The sequence below is a fragment of the Chanodichthys erythropterus genome, chromosome 17 (assembly GCF_024489055.1).
Source record: "Chanodichthys erythropterus isolate Z2021 chromosome 17, ASM2448905v1, whole genome shotgun sequence".
NCBI lineage: Eukaryota > Metazoa > Chordata > Actinopteri > Cypriniformes > Xenocyprididae > Chanodichthys > Chanodichthys erythropterus.
The window spans coordinates 33,748,889-33,770,368 of NC_090237.1; the positions used below are offsets into that span (position 1 = coordinate 33,748,889).

The 21,480-nt window shown below is 41.5% G+C and overlaps 1 protein-coding gene across 1 annotated transcript in view; it reads right to left on the minus strand.

Annotated features, from left to right (window-relative positions):
* Positions 1-21,480, minus strand: part of LOC137004767 (cyclin-dependent kinase-like 1) — a 202,512-nt gene that overhangs the window by 164,194 nt on the left and 16,838 nt on the right. Inside the window, exon 5 of the mRNA XM_067365383.1 lies at positions 615-705. Coding sequence (XP_067221484.1) covers positions 615-705 — 91 coding nt within the window. The remainder of the gene's footprint in view (positions 1-614; positions 706-21,480) is intronic.

Below are 21,480 nucleotides of genomic sequence, written 5' to 3' on the forward strand. Positions count from 1 at the left end.
TGAAAGGATTGTGAATCAGGGTAGTAAAATAACTGGGAGTAAGCAGATGTCTATGGCCCAGTTATATCATAGACAGGTTCTGGGTAAAGCCCAAAGTATTTTACTAGATGATTCTCATCCAATGTACCATGAGTTTAACCTTCTCCCTTCTGGCATTCGGTATAGAACTCCGATTAGTAAAACAAATCGGTTTAGACATTCATTTATCCCCTCAGCGGTAAAGTTTTTAAATTTAAGGTGAGAATTTTTCTTTTTTTTGGGGGGGGGGAAGGAAATGAACATTTAATGTTTGTATTGTGTTTTTGTTGTTTATGTGAAATGCTTGTGTGCTGCAACCAAATTGCCTTCGGGAAATTAATAAAAATGAACTGAACTGAACTGATGGATAAACCTTGTGTTAGCCTATAGTAACAATACACTGAAACACAAGGATGATGTAAGCAGATCCTGACTGGCTGACTGCACCTGTGAGGCTTCAAGCTGCTCTGAAAGTAAGCTCAGGACGCATGACAGGTGATATAGGTAGGGCGTATAAATAAGTCATTAATGAAGTGAAGATGCTAAACGCACATAAATGGCTATAAAAAGTGAGTGAGCTGGGCAAAGACACTTACTGAGGATGCGAGCAAAGCCAAAATCACATAGTTTGATCACACCGGTCTTGGTCAGAAGAATGTTCTCTGGTTTTACGTCCCGGTGAATACACTGTTATAGACACACAAAGAGTGACACTGTCAGAGAAACATATACAAAATGCCCACTACAATAAGACATGGATTTTTAAAAGACATTTTCTTTCTTAACAATAATAATAAAAATCTCACCACGGGCAATAGAACCAATCTAGCATCAATCAAGCACAATAAGAGCACAATATATAAAATTTTGCCAGCAATATTAGTAAGTTAACAATGTATTCAAGACCTTTGTTAACATTGTTTTCATAGTATACAATAATATCCTTTAAAGAAAAACAGTATTTATCCTTTACTAGATTAAAAATAAATTCTGCCATTTCCTTCCAAAACTTTTTGGTAACTTTACAATCAAAAAACAAATGTGTTAACACTTCTTTCTCATTTTTGCAAAAGGAGCATAAATCATCAATATCAGAGTATCTCGAAATTATTGATTTAACAGGGTAGATGGTATGCAAAATTTTAAAATGTAATTCTTTACTTTTGTTATTGATACAATATTTAAAGGGGATTAACCAAGCAGCCTTCCAATTAATATTATCAATAATAGAGTTCCAAAAGAACTTTCCTCTAGGTGTCATTTTATTTTGTTTTTGGAATATAGTATAAATATGTTTGTTCTTGCATTTTTTATCAATCATTTCAAGACCATTTAAAATTAATTTAGGTTTTGTCATTATTGTAGGGTTATAAAGAATATGACTTTTAACAAGATGAACAAGTGTAAGCGGGATAGCTTTAATGACCGAACTAAATTCCTTAAAATGCACAGGGAAACTATGGGTTTGCATGAATTGTTCATAAGTTAAAAGATTCAAATAATTATCAAACATATTCATAAGATGATTAATATCCCTGTTAAACCAATTCCTTAAAAATAAAGGATTTATTGGCAGTCGTTATATTGGCGTTATTCTTAATGAAGGAAGTATGAGGAGAGAAATTGTGTGAGTAGCAGATTTTCCAGGCTAAAAGCACTTGCTGGTGGAATTTTGACAATTTAAGAGGGAGTTTAGAAATATTTCTGTCACGAATACGGTCTCTTTGGCTCCCTCTGATAACCACCTGAGGGTACCCTCGCCGGAATACTAACTCACGCTGTACTACATTACCCATATTCCCCACCCGGACTGATTACACATGCACCTGATTCATATCATCCTGGACTATTTGAGACACTCACACACACACACACCATCGCGAAGTCTTGTTCTGCCTAGTCTTGTCTGCCGCCCGTCCTGACTGCTTGCCAGGTAATGATTCTGATTACGTCTTGCCTCTGACATTGTATCGGCTGTTATCTGACCCTTGCCTGTATGACTACGATTATTGTTTAATAAAAGCTGCACATGGATCTCTCCGAGTCTCCCGCCTCGTTACAATTAAAGTCACAAGTTAACATAAATTCTAAGTCACCTAATTGGTTAAAGAGACTGTGTGGGATGTGGTTCCAAAGGGAGTTATGATTAGTCAAACATTTTTTAAACCAATTGACTTTAAAATGTGGTGATGTGATCCACCACTTTTCGTTAATTAGAGCAAAATGGTACAGTCCACCTGTATAAAAAGGGATGAGTCTGACATCTAGGGCACGTCATTTTGGGTCTCGGTGCTGACGTAATTTCTGGTGCGCCGTGTTTATGTCCTGAAGGTAAGCGTTGCTGGTGGCAGCTGCAATCTTCAATGTGTTTGGACGGGGTAATTTGACACCCATGTATTTCAGTGTGGCTGAGGATTATGGTAGACGCGTTGAGCGACTTTATTTCTGTGAACTTTGTGGCGTGCACGCCATTGAGTGTGCGGGGTGGTGTGAGTCACTATCTGCAGGTATGTTATATTTCATGTTTGGGTTAATGTGACGGTAATTTTTATTTTTAATGTAACGTCTTATATTTTACTAGTGACACGGGGGCCAGGAGGTGTTGCAGCAGGCTTTGTGGGCGCCGTTGCACGTCGTAATTCTTCTTGTTGAGCAACACAATCTATGTCATCTCTTTGCTGCAATGAATGCCTAAACTGGAACGTTTTTCGGACCGATGAATGGTTTCTTTCTCTCTGTGTTGATTTCTTCGACCGTTCTTCTGCTGTATACTAGACGATGCCATCGCTGCTGCTAATCAGGTAACCCTGATTTACGTCATCACCTTGACGACCGGACTAATAGTGCGTTGCCGGTTACCGGCGGCGCATCCAGATTCGAGAGACTTGAACTTCAGTGATCTGCGGATTTTAGGGGGGTAATTATGGGCGAAACGCTCTGTGTTTGTCACTACATTGTGTATTTTCGTATATGTTGTTGTTTTTGTTTTGTTTTATTGTATTTCTGTTTGGAAACAAGTGTTTTGTGTTTTATGTTTGTTTATTTGATGTATATTTAACTTTATGGGACGATCTTGTGCTCTTAATAATTAATGAACATCAGCTAGGATGATCACTATTGATTTGTGACCTTGATCCCTCTGACAGTATGAGAAGTGTTTTTGGCCAAATCATAATGTGAAAAGTGTTTGTGTATATGTGTGTGCTTGTGTCTCATCCTGCTTTCTTTTCCCTTCAGAACTGGGGTACCAGGATTAGCCGGTGTCCTTTGTGTGTGGTGGTGGTTCGGCTGTTGGCCTGCAGTGTTCACAACGGGTGTTCTTGGTGCTGTGTTGTAAGAGCACGAGTGGTTGCTGTGTTTATCCGATAGGCAAGACGAATTCCCCAGTTCTGGAGTGGTAACCTCATGTTTGTATGGATGTGCAAGAACTGTTATGAGTGATTGTGCTCTTTTTAACTTTTATACATTAAAGAGACTGGTCTTGTATTTTCTTGATGTTAAATAAAATTGGTGAAATATACATTGTTGTCTGATACCTGTCCAGCCACTGCTTATCTGTGAGTGTGTGGTACTTTGTGTACCTATGGGTAGTTGTTGCCATATTTAGCTTAATTGTGTAAAGCCTTTAATAGCAGTATGCCACATTTGGCGTAAAGTCGGCAGGGTATAGTGGCTGTTGCACAGATTCAGACACAGTGATATTGGTTTGTTTGTTTGTATTTCTGTTCTTTACTTGTGACAATACAGTGGAGGTTCGTCTGGTAAGTACCCTTTATAGTAATTAGCTATGGAAGCTGAATTACAGGAAATGAGAGATCTTGTGGCCCAGTTGAGGGCCGATAATGAGAGACTGCGACAGGAGCGGGCGCCGGTTGAGTTGCTTGATCCTGGCGCAGCCTCTAATAGTGCGTCACGGCCGGCAACGCCTAGTTCCGTTGAATCAAATATTGGTACTGTTGAGCGCTTTGTGTTCATTCCTCGTGAACGTCGCTGTCCAAAATTTAATGGTAGGTCTGGTGTAGGCATTGAAGAATGGGTCGAAGAAGCTCAGGCGTGTATGCGCATGCGGACCATGACAGTTTCTGAACAAGCCTTCTTTTTGTTCGATCATCTTGAAGGACAGGCGCGGGACGAAATTAAATATCGACCGAGCAGGGATAGAGACAATCCAGAAAAAATTATTTCAGCGCTGCGTGAGTTATATGGATGTGCGGAGTCCTATGTTGCGCTTCAAGAGGCTTTTTATTCACGCCGACAGTTAGAGGGGGAAACGTTGCAAGAGTTCTCTATGGCATTGTTGGGTCTATTTGATAGACTTAAACAACAGTCACCGCATCCCATTTTAAATGCTGATATTGTAGTAAGGGACCAATTTATCGAATGCGTGTTAGATAATGCATTACGCCGTGAGTTAAAACAATTGGTAAGACGTCAGCCTGCTGCAACACTGTTGGATGTGCGAGGGGAAGCTATTCGCTGGGAACGAGAGGGAATACCAGGCGGTGCCAGGGGGCGTAGTCAATCTGCTCCCCTGGTGCAGGGAATTCAGTGTGGGGTTCAAGGCGATACTAGGGTAAGTTCTGAGCAGGGGGGTCGTTCATCAGAATTTGGTGAATTACGGGAAATGTTGAATCGGCAGTAGAAGCAGATCGATCAGCTTACTCAAATTATAACCCGTAGCCAAAGTCCCCAGTTTCGTGGTCGTTCGCCACGTCCCGCTTCTGTGATTTGCCGACGTTGTCAGCAGCCTGGTCATTTTGCTCGGGAATGTAATTGGCAGCATCGTTCTCCTGGTCTCCCAGTTCATTCCCAGGTAGATTCGTCATCCAGTGACGTAAGGCCAGTTAGATCTGATTTCCCTAACCAGTCGGGAAACTAGTCCCCACCGGGCTGCAGAGCCACAGTTCGGTTGGGGGTATGCGTGGCTCCCGTGTTTTTCATGATGGCGTATCCATGTCTCGTTTAGTCTCCTCATGCCCACACCATGTTGTTACTATTGGGGGTGTCTCAGTACCCTGTTTAATTGATACTGGCTCCATGGTATCAACCATTACAGAGAGCTGTTTTAGGCTCAGGTTTGAACCATGGGGCCAGGATCGGTTGCAGTCATGCCACTGGTTGCAGCTCAAAGCAGCCAATGGACTTGAAATTCCCTGTATTGGGTACATGGAATTGGACATTGAACTGTGTGGTCGCGTGGTATCAGACTGTGGAATACTGGTGGTCCGTGATCCTCCTGGTGGCAGCTCTAGCATCCCCGGTATTCTGGGGATGAATGTTCTTAGTCGCTGCTACCGGGAGCTTTTCGGGCAATATGGTTCCTCTTTATTTGAATTACCACTAGTTACGCGTGATGTTGAATTGTCTCAGGCTTTTCAAACCTGTCAAAAGTGTAAGAACTGTGGACGAACCAGACAAATTAATCATTTAGATGATTCTTTCAAAACATAATTCTAATTCAGAATTGAGGTTCCGGCTCCGGACCGTCTGCAGATAAAGCCAGGCTGATTACTTTTACGACACATGCTTCCTGATAGCAGAAGCGACATACCAAAGGGTCACCCAAGAAGACAGAGAGACAATCCAGACCCTTTTGTTTCCTTACTTCACAGGAGAGCCAAAGAGACTGTTGAACAAATAAATCTGCTTCAAAATTGTTCCAACAATTTTAACGGACTTATCAAACATCTTTTAACTACATACATTTTGCATTATGTGTCCACAAGTACTACCTGTAAACAGTTAGGCTTTAGAACACTCACAATTCGTGTAAATGCGTTAACTCTTGACTGAATGACTGGAAGTATGCCTTATTTGGAATTAATTTGATTCTTTCTCCCTTTCCTATATTCTGACTTGAATGAAATCTGTTTAAAATGTATTGTATTCCATTTAATAGCAGAGACAGACCGGGATGTAACACTTAAGTTTTATTGGGGGCAGAGGAAGGCCCTCTTGAAACGGGTCAATGTCTGATTGGCCAAGACTCCTCTGAGGTGTGACAAACAACTCAGTTTAAATGATCATATGGCAAGACAGTGAACGAGAGGAGTTGGTTAGTAAACGAGAAAGGAGTTGGTTCTGTTCTGGGAAGAGAAGCCAAGACAAGTACCAAGAACAATGGAGTGACAAGAAGAACAGACAAGCCACTCATTCAAGCCATCCAACCTTCACTCACTTTTCTTTTCTTTTACTTAATTCGCCTTTACCGCTGAAAGTCTCGTGTTCTAAGTTTCGCCGTAAAGTTCAACCAACGACTTTTGCCGCTTCAACTCTAGCGACAAAGAGACTTCCTTCATTGCTCCACACGGACCTGATCTGGACCAATCATCGACTTGGGAAACCCCTCTCTGCACGATGAGGGAAATTCACCTTAGTCAACGCAAGCAAGTACCTCCAGATGAAAACTGAACTGGTGCATTTAAATGAATGATTCATGGTTCGTTCTGGTCTTTGAAATGCATTGATAGGAATTCGGTTAATCAGATCTCTCTCTCTCTCTCTTTCAAAACTCTTTCTATCTCATTTCCTTCTTACTGCAACGCGTATGAATGTGTGTGTGTGTGTATGTGCGTGCCTTTGTGTTAGATTAGTTTGTGTTAGAATAAATAAAATCTCTTGTAGATTTTAAAAGGAAAGTGTCTTGTATTATGTGCTTTATGATTTAATGTCTTAAACTGTGATCAAGCTACCTGCGCTTTAATCAGGGTTTTCACGATTGATGGATATTTATATCCGTTACCAGAGCTTAATTACGGCTCGAGCAAATGAACGCTGGACGAATCAGTTGCTCGGTCGTAATCTAAACAACTCTTTATAATTCCCTATAAATATTTCATTTGAGCTAATTTTACTTCCTAGGGTGTTTTCCCTACAAAAGGTAGATGGCGTTCTCCCATGCGGAGGTAATGTAAAAGTTCGTGGGCGTCGAGTGTGTCGTGTTCCAGGTGGCACTCTAAAATTCGTAACCGCAACGTGTTCGTCCGTGTTCAGTGATAAGATTGTGCTGTTTGAGCCCCTTGAGACTGGGTTGCCTGCTGGCTTATTAGCCTCCCCATCTTTAGTGCGTGTGAATGGTGGTACGGTTTTGGTACCCGTCGTTAACGTTGGTGTTCTTGATGCCGTTCTGTATCCCACTACGATTCTTGGGAAATTGTGGGAAGTGTTTTTGGTGGATTCACCCGTCGGGTTGACCGAGGTAGCGATGGGTAATGCCCGGATAGCAACCTGTGATACGGTTGTTGCATCAGAAGCTGAGCACGTCGAAAAGGTAGAATTGCAAGTGTTGTCGGACGAGGAACGGGAACAGGTAAGGGCCCTCCTTTGGGAATTCCAGAGTGTGTTTTCTGCTGGTGAGAGAGACTTGGGTTGCACTGACCTCCTATCTCATGAGATTCCCTTAATTGATGAGACTCCAGTCCGACAACGCTATAGACGAATTCCCCCATCTGAATATGAGTTAGTTAAGACTCATATTAGCCAGCTTTTAGACACACAAGTGATCCGAGAAAGTTGCAGTCCTTACGCCTCCCCGGTAGTTTTGGTTAAAAAGAAGGACGGTAGTCTACGCACATCAGCTTAATGCGAAGACTCGAAAAGACTCATTCCCGCTGCCGCGAATTGAAGAGACACTGGATTCTTTAACAGGGGCTCGCTGGTTTACCACGTTAGATCTGGCCAGCGGGTATAATCAAGTCCCTTTTGCTGAATCTGATCATCACAAAACAGCTTTTTGTACACCTTTCGGGTTATATGAATGGAACCGTATGCCCTTCGGTCTGTGCAACGCACCAGGAACCTTCCAACGCTTAATGGAGCGGCTCTTTTGCGATCAGCGACACCAATCTGTTTTGTTGTATCTTGACGATATTATTGTTTATTCCTCCTCTGTACAACACCATCTGCAGAGGCTGAGGATGGTGCTGGAACGCCTACGAGCCGCTGGCCTCAAGGTTAAGTTGGAAAAGTGCGCATTTTTTAGGGAAGAGGTGCAGTATCTGGGACATGTAATATCATCCCAGGGGGTGGCTACAGACCCTGGTAAGGTTGAGGCCGTGGCTCAGTGGCCCTGTCCTAAGACTGTGTCAGAGCTGCGCACCTTTCTGGGTTTTGTTAGCTACTATAGGCGATTCGTAGAAGGGTTTGCCCAGGTAGCAGCTCCGTTACATCGGCTAGTGACCGAAGCAGGTAGAGGGAAGGTGAGTAGTCGGAGGCAGGAATTGGGGGCGTTATGGTCTGAACAGTGCGAACAAGCATTTCGGACCTTGAAGCAGAAACTTACCACCGCACCGGTTCTCGCATATGCCGATTTTAAACTCCCGTTCATCTTGGAGATCGATGCCAGCCATGTAGGCTTGGGTGCAGTGCTTTCCCAAGAGGTTGATGGTAAGGTGAGACCAGTGGCTTACGCTAACCGGAGCCTTCGCCCAGCAGAGCGAAATACCGCCACATATAGTTCCATGCGGCTTGAGTTTTTGGCCTTGAAATGGGCCATGGCCGAAAAGTTTCGTGAATATTTGTTGGGACATCGCTGTATTGTTCGTACAGATAATAATCCGCTGAGTCATCTGTTAACTGCAAAATTGGGGGCCACCGAACAACGGTGGGCGGCCGAACTAGCGGCTTTTGATTTTGAAGTGCAGTACCGGTCAGGTAGGTTGAACCAGAATGCTGACGCATTATCACGGTTGCCTTCGGTGGGACAGCCTGTGGAAGAGAGTAGTCAGTTGGGTACAGTAGTTCCTGAACTGTTGAGGCGGGCTGCGGTTGTAGGACCCACTGCTGTGAGGGCCATGCAGGCTATGCCAAGTCGATCTGGGCCAGAACTGGTGCTGCTGCAGGAGGAAGATCCGTTTATTGGTGCAGTCCTTAAATATTGGCGCCAAGGGCAAAGCCCAGGGCCTCAAGAGCAACGACAATTGTCCAAGCTGGTGTTGGTGCTACTCCGGCAGTGGGACCGTTTGGAGGAACAGGAAGGCCTGCTATATCGACAAGTTTACCGTTCTGATGGCGGCGAAGAGGTGCTGCAGTTGGTGCTGCCTGCTGTGTTACAACATGAGGTACTGACCCAATTACATCAGTGTCATGGGCATCAGGGTACTGGGTGCACCCTGGAGTTGGTGCGACAACGGTGTTATTGGCCGGTAATGTCAGCCGATGTAGCTCATTGGGTACAGCACTGCGAGCGGTGCCAACAGGCCAAGGAGGTTGCACCAGTTGCTCGGAGCTACATGGCTCACCTACTGGCCTCCCGTCCGAACGAGATAGTAGCCCTTGATTTTACAGTCCTGGAGCCTTCCCATTCTGGATATGAAAACGTGTTGGTAATGACAGATGTTTTTAGTAAATTCACAGTGGCAATTCCTACTCAAGATCAGCAGGCAGAGACTGTGGCCTGTGGCTTGGTGGAAGAGTGGTTTTATAAGTTTGGGGTCCCGGGTCGGATTCATTCCGATCAGGGCCGCAACTTTGAATCCCGTCTTGTTCAGCAATTGTGTAGTCTCTACCAGGTAGGCAAGTCTCGCACAACAGCATACCATCCAGCCGGTAATGGCCAGTGCGAACGGTTTAACCGGACTTTGCACAATTTGTTGCGGACTTTGCCCACCGGGAGGAAGAGGGATTGGGCTTCTTGTCTGTCCCAGGTGCTTTTCTGTTATAATACCACTCCCCACCAAGCCACTGGAGAAACCCCTTTCTATTTGATGTTTGGGCAGGAGCCCAGACTGCCTGTGGATTTTTTGCTTGGTCGGGTGCAGGAGCCAGTAGCCGGTAGAGTCCACCATTGGGTGGAAGAGCACCAGGCTCGTCTCCAAGTGGCCTTTGAGGGTGTCCGTGAGCGGTTGCAAGCGGTAGCCCAACATCGTAAGGCCAAGCATGACCAACAGGTAAGGGAGCAGCCGCTTATTGAGGGCCAATTGGTCTATCTGCGTGAACTTGGATTCGTGGGACGGCATAAGATCCAGGACCTATGGAGCTCAACTGTATATCAGGTAGTCCGGCCGCCACGAGATGGTGGGTCGGTGTATACGGTAGCTCCAGTACATGACCTTGGTAAGGTCCGCCATGTCCACCGTATGTCCTTAAAACCCCGTATTCAAGGTAATCCGACACTGACCAAGTCCCTTGAAGGCCCATCTGAGCCACCAGAACCTCTGGTGATGGATGATGAATTGGAGGATGGGGATTTAGCCTATGTGCTGGTAGAGGCCCCATGGGTTATTGAAGGGGGTGTAGAGGTAAGTGGAGCTCCTCCAGAGGTAAGGGTTAGTCCCTCTTCTGGAGTTGAGGGATCGGCCAGTGGGCCTACAGTAGGGGTAAGTGGGAGTGGTGCGAGTTTCCATCTAGTGCCGGGACCTGTCGTTGCGGGACCACCCAATGTATCTGGGAGGGTCCCAAGACGAACCGGACGTGTTGGGGCAGGTCAACACTCAAATCTGCACCACCTACCACGAGCAGTAGGAAGTGAGGCAAATCAAATTTCTGTCACATCTTCCTTGGGGTCTAACTCAGTGGTGGCCTGGTTTAGACCTTGGGATTAGTGGAGCTGTCCATCGTCGGGACTACGATGATTAATGGGGGGGTAGATTGTGGTGATGTGATCCACCACTTTTCGTTAATAAGAGCAAAATGGTACATTCCACCTGTATAAAAAGGGATGAGTCTGACATCTAGGGCACGTCATTTTGGGTCTCGGTGCTGACGTCATTTCTGGTGCGCAGTGTTTATGTCCTGAAGGTAAGCGTTGCTGGTGGCGGCTGCAGTCTTCAATGTGTTTGGACGGGGTAATTTGACACCCATGTATTTCAGTGTGGCTGAGGAGTATGGTAGACGCGTTGAGCGACTTTATTTCTGCGAACTTTGTGGCGTGCACGCCATTGAGTGTGCGGGGTGGTGTGAGTCACTATCTGCAGGTATGTTATATTTCATGTTTGGGTTAATGTGACGGTAATTTTTATTTTTAATGTAACGTCTTATATTTTACTAGTGACACGGGGGCCAGGAGGTGTTGCAGCAGGCTTTGTGGGCGCCGTTGCACGTCGTAATTCTTCTTGTTGAGCAACACGATCTATGTCATCTCTTTGCTGCAATGAATGCCTGAACTGGAACGTTTTTCGGACCGATGAATGGTTTCTTTCTCTCTGTGTTGATTTCTTCGACCGTTCTTCTGCTGTATACGAGACGATGCCATCGCTGCTGCTAATCAGGTAACCCTGATTTACGTCATTACCTTGGCGACCGGACTAATAGTGCGTTGCCGGTTACCGGCGGCGCATCCAGATTCGAGAGACTTGAACTTCAGTGATCTGCGGATTTTAAGGGGGTAATTACGGGCGAAACGCTCTGTGTTTGTCACTACATTGTGTATTTTCGTATATGTTGTTGTTTTGTTTTGTTTTATTGTATTTCTGTTTGGAAACAAGTGTTTTGTGTTTTATGTTTGTTTATTTGATGTATATTTAACTTTATGGGACGATCTTGTGCTCTTAATAATTAATGAACATCAGCTAGGATGATCACTATTGATTTGTGACCTTGATCCCTCTGACAGTATGAGAAGTGTTTTTGGCCAAATCATAATGTGAAAAGTGTTTGTGTATATGTGTGTGCTTGTGTCTCATCCTGCTTTCTTTTCCCTTCAGAACTGGGGTACCAGGATTAGCCGGTGTCTTTTGTGTGTGGTGGTGGTTCGGCTGTTGGCCTGCAGTGTTCACAACGGGTGTTGTTGGTGCTGTGTTGTGAGAGCACGAGTGGTTGCTGTGTTTATCCGATAGGCAAGACGAATTCCCCAGTTCTGGAGTGGTAACCTCATGTTTGTATGGATGTGCAAGAAGTTTTATGAGTGATTGTGCTCTTTTTAACTTTTATACATTAAAGAGACTGGTCTTGTATTTTCTTGATGTTTATTAAATAAAATTGGTGAAATATACATTGTTGTCTGATACCTGTCCAGCCACTGCTTATCTGTGAGTGTGTGGTACTTTGTGTACTTATGGGTCCCCGGCCCATTTCCGGGGTGGCGTAGTCGAGTTATTGCCATATTTGGCTTAATTGTGTAAAGCCTTTAATAGCAGTATGCCACAAAGTTCTGTTTACATCTTCAAAATAAAGTATTTCCAAGCCCTCTTCAGCTTTCTTATTGGTAAGAAACCTTTTCCTAAATCTTTGGGATTTGTTTTTCCAAATAAAAGAATAAAACAAATTATTGATATCTTTACAATAAGAATCTTTAACATACAAAGATAGGGAGGGATAGACAAATCGAGATAAGCCTTCTGCTTTAGATAATAGGGCATGCCCATAAACAGAGAGATCATGTTGTAACCAACAATTTAATAACGCTTTTGTCTTTTTTAATCTAGAAGATAAACTTAAGTTTTGTCTTTCTGTAACATCCTTTGTTGCAAGAATTCCTAGGTATTTTACAGAGGTCTTCACTGGAATGTTATTAATAACTTTATCATTTAAATTGTGTAAAGGGAGGATTCACATTAAGATAAATTTAGAGTTAAGCCAGAAGCCTTGGAGAAAATACTGATGAAGGAAATAGCATTGGGAATAAGAGATAATCTCTTTGTCATCTGCCAATTGTGATATTTTAATTTCTTTACAAAAATTTGAAGACCTTGAATTTGTTACAGGAGAGTATTTGTAAATGCACAGAAGCTGCACATATGATGCCGTAGGTCATATGGCTGCTCGATTGCTCGATTGCTCCCGTCTGCCTCGCTGCTGGTGGTTTGCATCTCCGTATAGCTTTGTTTTCTCTTTCTTTTATTGAATCTTTTACTTTTATTCATTGTTGCTTATATTATTATTGCCTACCACATTAATCTGACGTCACTAGCTTGTAATCTTTGAATCTAAATCGCTGTTACAACTAGGGCTGGCCGATATATCGAATGCTTTTGTCACGCGCATTTCGTCAGTAAAGCCGGTTCCCTGATTACCGCTAAATCGCCATCACCTGCTTTCAAATGGAGCGGCATTTAATAGACAGAGCCGTAGTTCACTGATAAGCCACGCAATATCGCGTTCATATCGCAGATGTATCGCCTTCGATAATAAACGCGATATTGCGTGGTTTGTCGGTGAACTACGGCTCTGTCCATTAAATGCCGCTCCATTTGAAAGCAGGTGATGGCGATTTAACGGTAATCAGGAAACCGGCTTTACTAACGAAATGTGCGTGACAAAAGCATTCGATATATTGCCCAGCCCTAGTTACAACGCGTTTGCATCTTGCTAGGTTGTTAACTTGTCATCAGTCTCGTGCGCTCCTTTATCAACGCGTTCATCAAACAGCTGTGGTAACTCGGATCAGTCTACAAACACGGTGAGTCATGTCATCCTCTCCCAGTGTTATTTCGTGTTCAGTATGTCACATGTTCAGCATAGCTCTCTCTGTCAGCGACGAGGGATTTAAATGTCATAAATGTAGGGAAATAGTCAGGCTGACACAGAGAATTTCAGAATTAGAGACACGCATCCAAACTTTAATCGAGGATAGTAAGAATGCAGTGGCTTCAGATACTGTTTTGGATGCGACTAGCTTAGTGAACTCTGTACATTGTTCGGTTCCAGCTGTAGAGCCCACGCAGCAGGGCACTTGGGTAACGGTGAGGCTGCCAAGCAATGGAAAACACCACTCTTCCATTTCAATAAGAACATCAAACAGGTTCTCCCCAGTCAGTGACGAATACTGTTGAAAGTGCCCTAGTTATTGGCGATTCTATTACACGGAACGTGAAAATAGAGACACCAGCCACCATAGTCACATGTTTGCCGGGAGCCAGAGCACCTGACATCAAAGCAAATTTAAAAGTGCTGGCTAATGCTAATCGTAAATACTCTAAAATTATTATTCACGTTGGCACAAATGATGTTCGACTTCACCAGTCGGAGATCACTTAAATTAACATTAAAGAGGTGTGTGAACTCGCAAGTACAATGTCAGGAGAAGTAATTTGCTCTGGCCCTCTTCCTGTTCGTTGGAGTGATGAGATAGTTAGCAGATTATCATCACTCAATGGCTGGCTGTCTAAGTGGTGTCCGCAGAATAATATAGGTTTCATAGACAACTGGAAAAGTTTTTGGGGCAGACCTGACCTGTTGAAAAGAGATGGTATTCATCCCTCCCGGGATGGTGCTGCTCTTGTCTAATATGGCACATAGTCTTAGAACTAAAACATGACAAACTGGGGCCCAGGTCAGGAAGCAGACAGACTGGCTAAACCGACCGTCTGCCAGCTGCCTCACGTTACAGAAGTCAGATAAATCCCAACACATAGAAACTCTTACACCTAGATATTATCACATAGAGACTGTGTCTGTACCCCGAATTAGTAAAAACAAAAAACGTCCAAAACGTCCAAACTTAAATTTAAATTTAATTGATGTTCAACAAATAAAAAAATAGAGATAATAATGATAAACAAATGATAAAGCTTGGGTTGTTAAATATTAGATCACTTTCTTCAAAAGCACTTATTGTAAATGATATTGTCACAGACAATAATCTAGATGTGCTGTGTTTGACAGAAACCTGGCTAAAACCGGACGATTACATTACTTTAAATGAGTCTAGCCCTCAAGGTTATGATTATCGACACAATCCTCGACAGAAAGGCAAAGGGGGAGGTGTTGCTGTAATTTATAGTAATATTTACAGTATCAGCCATAAGTCAAATATAATTCCTTCGAAGTGATGGTGCTTTATGTAACATTATGTAAGTTGACATTTGTGCTGGTAACTGTATACAGGCAACCAGGTCACCATACAGACTTTATCAAAGAAATTGCAGATTTTCTATCAGAATTAGTACTAGCTGCAGATAAAGTCCTTGTTGTTGGTGATTTTAATATCCATGTAGATAATAAAAAAGACTAATTGGGATTGGCATTTACAGACATTCTAAACTCTATTGGTGTTAGACAACACATGTCAGGACCCACTCATTGTCATAATCATACTTTAGATCTAATATTGTCACATGGAATCGATATTGATGCCGTTGAAATTCTGCAGCAGAGTGATGTCATCTCAGATCATTATCTAGTCTCGTGTATACTACATTTAGTCAAAGCGGCTAAACTGCCTCCCTGCCATAAATATGGTAGAACCATCACTTCTACCACTAAAGATTGCTTCATAAATAATCTTCCTGATCAGTTTCATCGCCTTAGCATACCAGGCAGTTTAGAAGACCTCGATGTTGCAACAGAAACTATTGCCTCTGTCTTTTCCAGCACATTACACTCTGTTGCTCCTTTGCATTTAAATAAGATGAAGGAAATGAATCCAATGCCATGGTATAATGATCACAGTCAGGCCCTAAAAACAGCAGCTAGAAAAATGGAGCACAGCTGGAAGAAAACAAAACTAGAAGTATTTCCCATTTCGTGGAGAGAGAGAATGATTGAGTACAGAAAGGCCATAAAAACTGCTAGATCTATTTTTCAAAACTTTTAGAAGAAAATAAACACAACCCCAGGTATTTATTTGATACAGTGGCTAAATTAACAAGAAATAAAGCTTCAACTTCTGATTTTTCCAAAGAGCACAGCAGTAATGACTTTATGAACTTCTTTACTTGCAAGATTGATAATATTAGAGAAAAAATTATAACCATGCAACCGTCTACTACAGTATTGTGTCAGACAGTGCATTGTAGTGTCCCTGAAGAAAAATTCAATTCATTTACTGCTTTAGGAGAGGAAAAATTGTCTAAACTTGTTAAATCATCAAAATCAACAACATGTATGTCAGACACTATACCGACTAAGCTAATGAAAGAGATGCTTCCAGAGGTCATAGCTCCTCTTCTTAATATCGTTAATTCATCTTTATCACTAGGATATGTACCAAAAACTTTTAAGCTAGCTGTTATTAAACCTCTTATTAAAAATCCACAACTTGATCCTAGAGAATTAGTCAATTACAGGCCGATTTCAAATCACTTTTCTGTCAAAAATACTAGAAAAGGCAGTTTCATCACAACTTTGTTCCTTTTTAGAAAGAAATAGTATCTGTGAGGATTTCCAGTCAGGATTTAGACCATACCATAGTACTGAGACTGCTCTCATTAGAGTTACTAATGATTTGCTCTTATCATCAGATCGTGGTTGTATCTCTCTGTTAGTGTTAGTGGATCTTAGTGCTGCATTTGACACTATTGATCACAATTTTCTTCTAAACAGAATCGAAAATTATGTTGTCATTAGTGGAATTGCACTGGCATGGTTCAAATCATACTTATCTGACCGTTATCAGTTTATAGTAGTAAACGATGAGATGTCATATCAATCACAAGTTAAATATGGAGTACCACAAGGCTCAGTACTAGGACCGTTGCTTTTCACTCTGTACATGCTACCCTTGGGAGATATCATTAGGAAGCATGGCGTTAGTTTTCATTGTTATGCTGATGATACTCAGCTCTATATTTCTTTGCGCCCTGACGAAACTTACCAATTCGCTAAATTAACAGAATGTATAGCTGATATAAAAAACTGGATGACCAGTAATTTCCTACTACTAAATTCAGAAAAAACTGAGATTCTAATTTTTGGACCGAAAACTTCTTCACGCAATAATCTACAATACTGTCTAACACTTGATGGCTGCTCTGTTAAGTCTTCGTCATCAGTTAGGAACCTGGATGTGCTCTTTGATACCAATCTTTCATTTGAAGGCCATGTTACTAGCATCTGTAAAACTGCATTCTTCCATCTTAAAAATATATCTAAACTACGACATATGCTCTTAATGAAAAATGCAGTCTAACAGTTAGTTCATGCGTTCATGACCTCGAGGCTTGATTACTGTAACGCTATACTGGGTGGTTGTTCCTCCCGCTTGATAAATAAACTACAGCTCGTACAAAATGCAGCAGCTAGAGTTCTTACTAGAACTAGGAAGCATGACCATATTAGCCCAGTTCTGTCATCACTGCATTGGCTTCCTGTTAAACATTGTATAGATTTTACAGTTTTTTTTTTTTATTCACTTTGGTACTATTTTCAAAAGGTTTACATTTTCAAAACTCTTAGTACTAATCTCACAACAGATCATCAAAAGTGTGTTTTTTTCAAACATTTCAGCATATTTTCAATTGTTTTAGTACAATACACAAAATCAGAAAGTATCCTTTTCACAACACAAAATAAGTGTTTCATCTATATAAATGTTTCATTCACAGTAACTGCCTTTCATAATGCTATTACTATCAAACTTTTGATTTGCATCTCTTTTCATTCAATTTAATACATTTGTCTATTATTTAATCCAAATGATCTTAATGGCTAATCAATGAATCATTTGGTACACCTATAGATTTCAATATATATTGATTCTATAGGCATAGTTTCTATAGAAATGATTTGCAATTTCCGATATAGATAATCAAATGTAATAAATTATATGCAATTTATCTTAGATGATGACCACTATTTTCAAAGTGTGTGTGTGGTAAACACTGCATTGTGAACCAAATGTCCCAACAAGGATGGTAATACCAGTAATTTTAGATCTTGTTTGGATTTTTTTTGTCCCCATGAGGAAAACATCTATAAGATCAGTTATAGATTTAGTCATATGGTACTGTGAGAACATTTACTGTATTGGCAGCAAACTCTGTTCTACACAAAACCTCATTACTGTCATACTTTACACCTTTTGATGACACACTGAATAGATACTACAAACATTAAGGATTTTATGTCTGTTATGTAATTTAGGTAATGTAAGTGTATTTTCTAATGGCATCTGTAGCCTGTGTAACTGTAATTATTTAAGCAACAAGGGTGATTTGAAACATGTATCTTGCATTGTTTGCTATTGAAGGAACTTTTTGTTAAAAGTACTAAACTGAAAAAAGATCATACTATTGTGTTTCGGTGATTAAAGCAAATGTTCTCATTACATGTTACATTGATCTTGTGTTTGAAACAGTGATTATGTAAAATGAAAATATGTACAACTAGAATGAAAGCATGAGATCAAGTTTTGAAAGAATGACTAGCTGTGTTACAAGTGTGATCAGTTTGGATTTTTGTACTAAGAGTTTTGAAAATGTATACCTTACTTGTGAAAATAGTACCAAAGCAAATAAAAAAAACTGTAAAATCTTGCTAATTACTTACAAAGCACTAAATGGTTTAGCTCCCCAGTACCTAAGCGAGCTCTTAATGCATTATAGTCCTTCATGTCTATTGCGATCTCAGAATTCAGGCCAGCTGATAATACCTAGAATATCAAAATCAACTGAAGGTGGTAGATCCTTCTCCTATTTGGCACTTAAACTCTGGAACAATCTTCCTAGCATTGTTCGGGATGCAGACACACTCTGTCAGTTTAAATCTAGACTAAAAACGCATCTCTTTAACCTGGCATACACATAACACATTATCAATTTATATTTTCAAATCCGTTAAAGGATTTTTGGCTGCATAAATTAGGTCAGCCGGAACTGGGAACACTTCCTATAACACCAGATGTACTCGTTACATCGGAAAAAGAATGGCATCTAAGCTAATATTAGTCTTTCTGTTTATCCCGAGGTTTACCGTAGTCAACCGGATCCGGGCCGTATCCAGCTGAAAGGACCAAGGACCGCTGCCATGACACGACCACAATGCAGCCCTGAAGTGTCAGCAGAGATTGAGTCAACTAGATCATCCATTGTGAAGACATCATCAACACGACAGCCAGTGCCACAGTTCCTCAAAAACCGTCCATACCGGCGTGATGAATACGATCCTCAACTGGACACTACCACAACGCAGCCCTGAAGTATCAGCAGAGATCGAGTCAACTAGATCATCCATTGTGAAGGCCTTATCGACATGACAGCCAGTAGCACACTTCCTCAACAAACCGTCCATACCGGCGTGATGAATACGATCCTCAACTGGATGGAACTGAAATAAATACTTTGATTGTTGCGATCCTATCAGACTTATGATAGCAACCTGAATCGTAACAAAGCACTGTTCGCCAGAGGAGAACTGGCCCCTAAATAAACTACAAAATACAGCAGCCACACCATGTATCAAAATAAACTACTGTATTTTTGTATTTTGAAAATACTACAAAATACTTTTACAAGGGAGCATGAAATTTCTTCACAAACCTTCCATCAGTTGGCCCATTTGATCGATCCCCTCACCATTACACTGACTTGATTAAGTAAACAATGTTTGATAGCAACAGCTTTGCTCTGCCTGAGTCATGCAATAAATCTGACATATGCTATCAGTTAAAGGCACAAATGTGTAGGATTTTTAGATTAAAATATTCAAAAACCACTAAAACAAGGTTATATTTTTTGTTGACTTGTGTACTTACATTATCCCAAATGTTTCCAAGAAATTCTAAATCCAGAAAAATAAGCAATTTTAACCAGGACACACACCTTGTCTGTGTGTCACCTATCACAATGTCGAAAAACCATGGAAACATTGAAGACACTTTAGTACTGTACATTATTATTTTTATTAGACAGGGAAGCAACTGTTTGGATACATTCATTGACAGAAAACTCATCATGTTATATCGTTTAACACATTAAGGGCCAGATTTACTAAACAGGGCAAATTAGCGCCTATAGGCCAACATAGCTTGGCAAACGATATGTTCAGATAGGGTCTTACTCTGGCATTTTTAAGAAATTAATAATCCTTCCACCATGCGCTCTCAATTCTCTGCAGTGTCTCCTCATAACAGCAACAATTGCAGCCATGTCACAAATTGGGTTCAGACATGCTTCTTTAGGGCGTTAAATAAAGGTGTAAATACCAGTAAATTGACGAGCACAAACATTAGTAAATCGCATTGTGTGATTCATTTAAATACTCTCCTCCCATAAATTTTGCATCTGAAAGGGATCTTCTAAAAATGCATATGCAATAAGGTCAGCCACAAACATAACTCAGTCCACGCGTTTTCAGCGGTAATTTTATACTGCGTGTCTTTAGTAAATCCCAACAGTAGTTTTTTAACGCCAAAAGAGGGTTTGCGCTGGCACAAGCTGTTAGGAAATCTGTCCCTAAGTCTTTTTGTTTGAATGTTGTTTTCTTGATTTACAGCAAGTACCATGTTTTACCATGACTAATATCGATCTAGCTTACTGCAATTTGCATTATGTGTCTCAAAGTAGCCGCTGAGCGAACGCACAGAGTAGCACTATACCAACTTTCAACACACAAATGTATCTAATTGTCACAGACACGTCAGGCTCCAACATCCACCAATCACAGCGCACTCCATCTCCAGAGTACTGATCACCGCCACCTGCACCTCATCATTGCACCAATCAACAGCACTACAAAGAGCACGCACACACAGCACTCCACATCCGGTCTCGTTTGCAGATACTCACATCAATGCTTACCTCAAGGACTCCCTGCTTCATACTTACCAGTCTCCAGCGTGTCTCCTTCCCTCTGAGTTCCTCGTCTCCTGTGTGTGAGTGCTCAACCCATCTCCAGCGATCTCCAGCTCCAGCGTGCTCTAGTGATGGGCAGATCGAGGCTTCATGAAACACTGAAGCAGCTGAATCAAATGTGCCGTAATGATTCGAGGCTTCGAAACAATCTGACACCCGTCTCCACGGTGACCCCTAGTTTTCAGAGCAGTGCAAATGCAACAAAACTCAGGCCAAACATGCGTTAAAAATACACTTTAACCAATGTATTGCAAAAGTTTTATTTAAAGTAAAATCAATTAAATGGAATTAACTAATCATATAATAAGATTAAATATAGAGTGTTTGTATAATTTGTGTTCTTTTATCAATTTTAAAGGCTTGTTTCTCTGTTCCATGGCTCAAGCTAAACAGGCCAATAAGAGATTAATAACTACCATTATTCATTTTAATTATTCTAATGTATAATTAAAACATGTACAACTGTATAAAACTGATGGGAGATCAGGTAAAACCATAGGGTAAAGCCCTAGACACTTGTTCAATAGTTCTCAGTGAATCTGCATGATTCATGGGCTCACTTTATCATCGCCCTCTATCGGTGAACCATTGAAATTTCGAACTGTTTCGAAACAGTGATGACGTGATGAAGCCTCGTTTACTAAAATCACATGACTTTGGCAGTTTGATACACGCTCCGAATCACTGATTCGAAACAAAAAGATTCATGAAGCTTCGGAGCTTCATGAAGCAGTGTTTCGAAATCGGCCATCACTAGCGTGCTCACAGATTTCCATATCTGAAAAGAAAAGGACAGTAACTATCTCCATATACCCTCTATATCCATCTACATATCCATTACTGCTTACCTATTCTCTGCCATATGCTCTACTGGTGTCAATAAATGACCATTCCCTGTTTACATCTGTGTCTGACTCCTGTGTACTGTAACAGAAGACCGGACCAACACCGAAGACCCAGTATGAGCCAACCTGACCCTTTCCAAGCTCTGGTGGATGCGCTTCGGTGCACACTT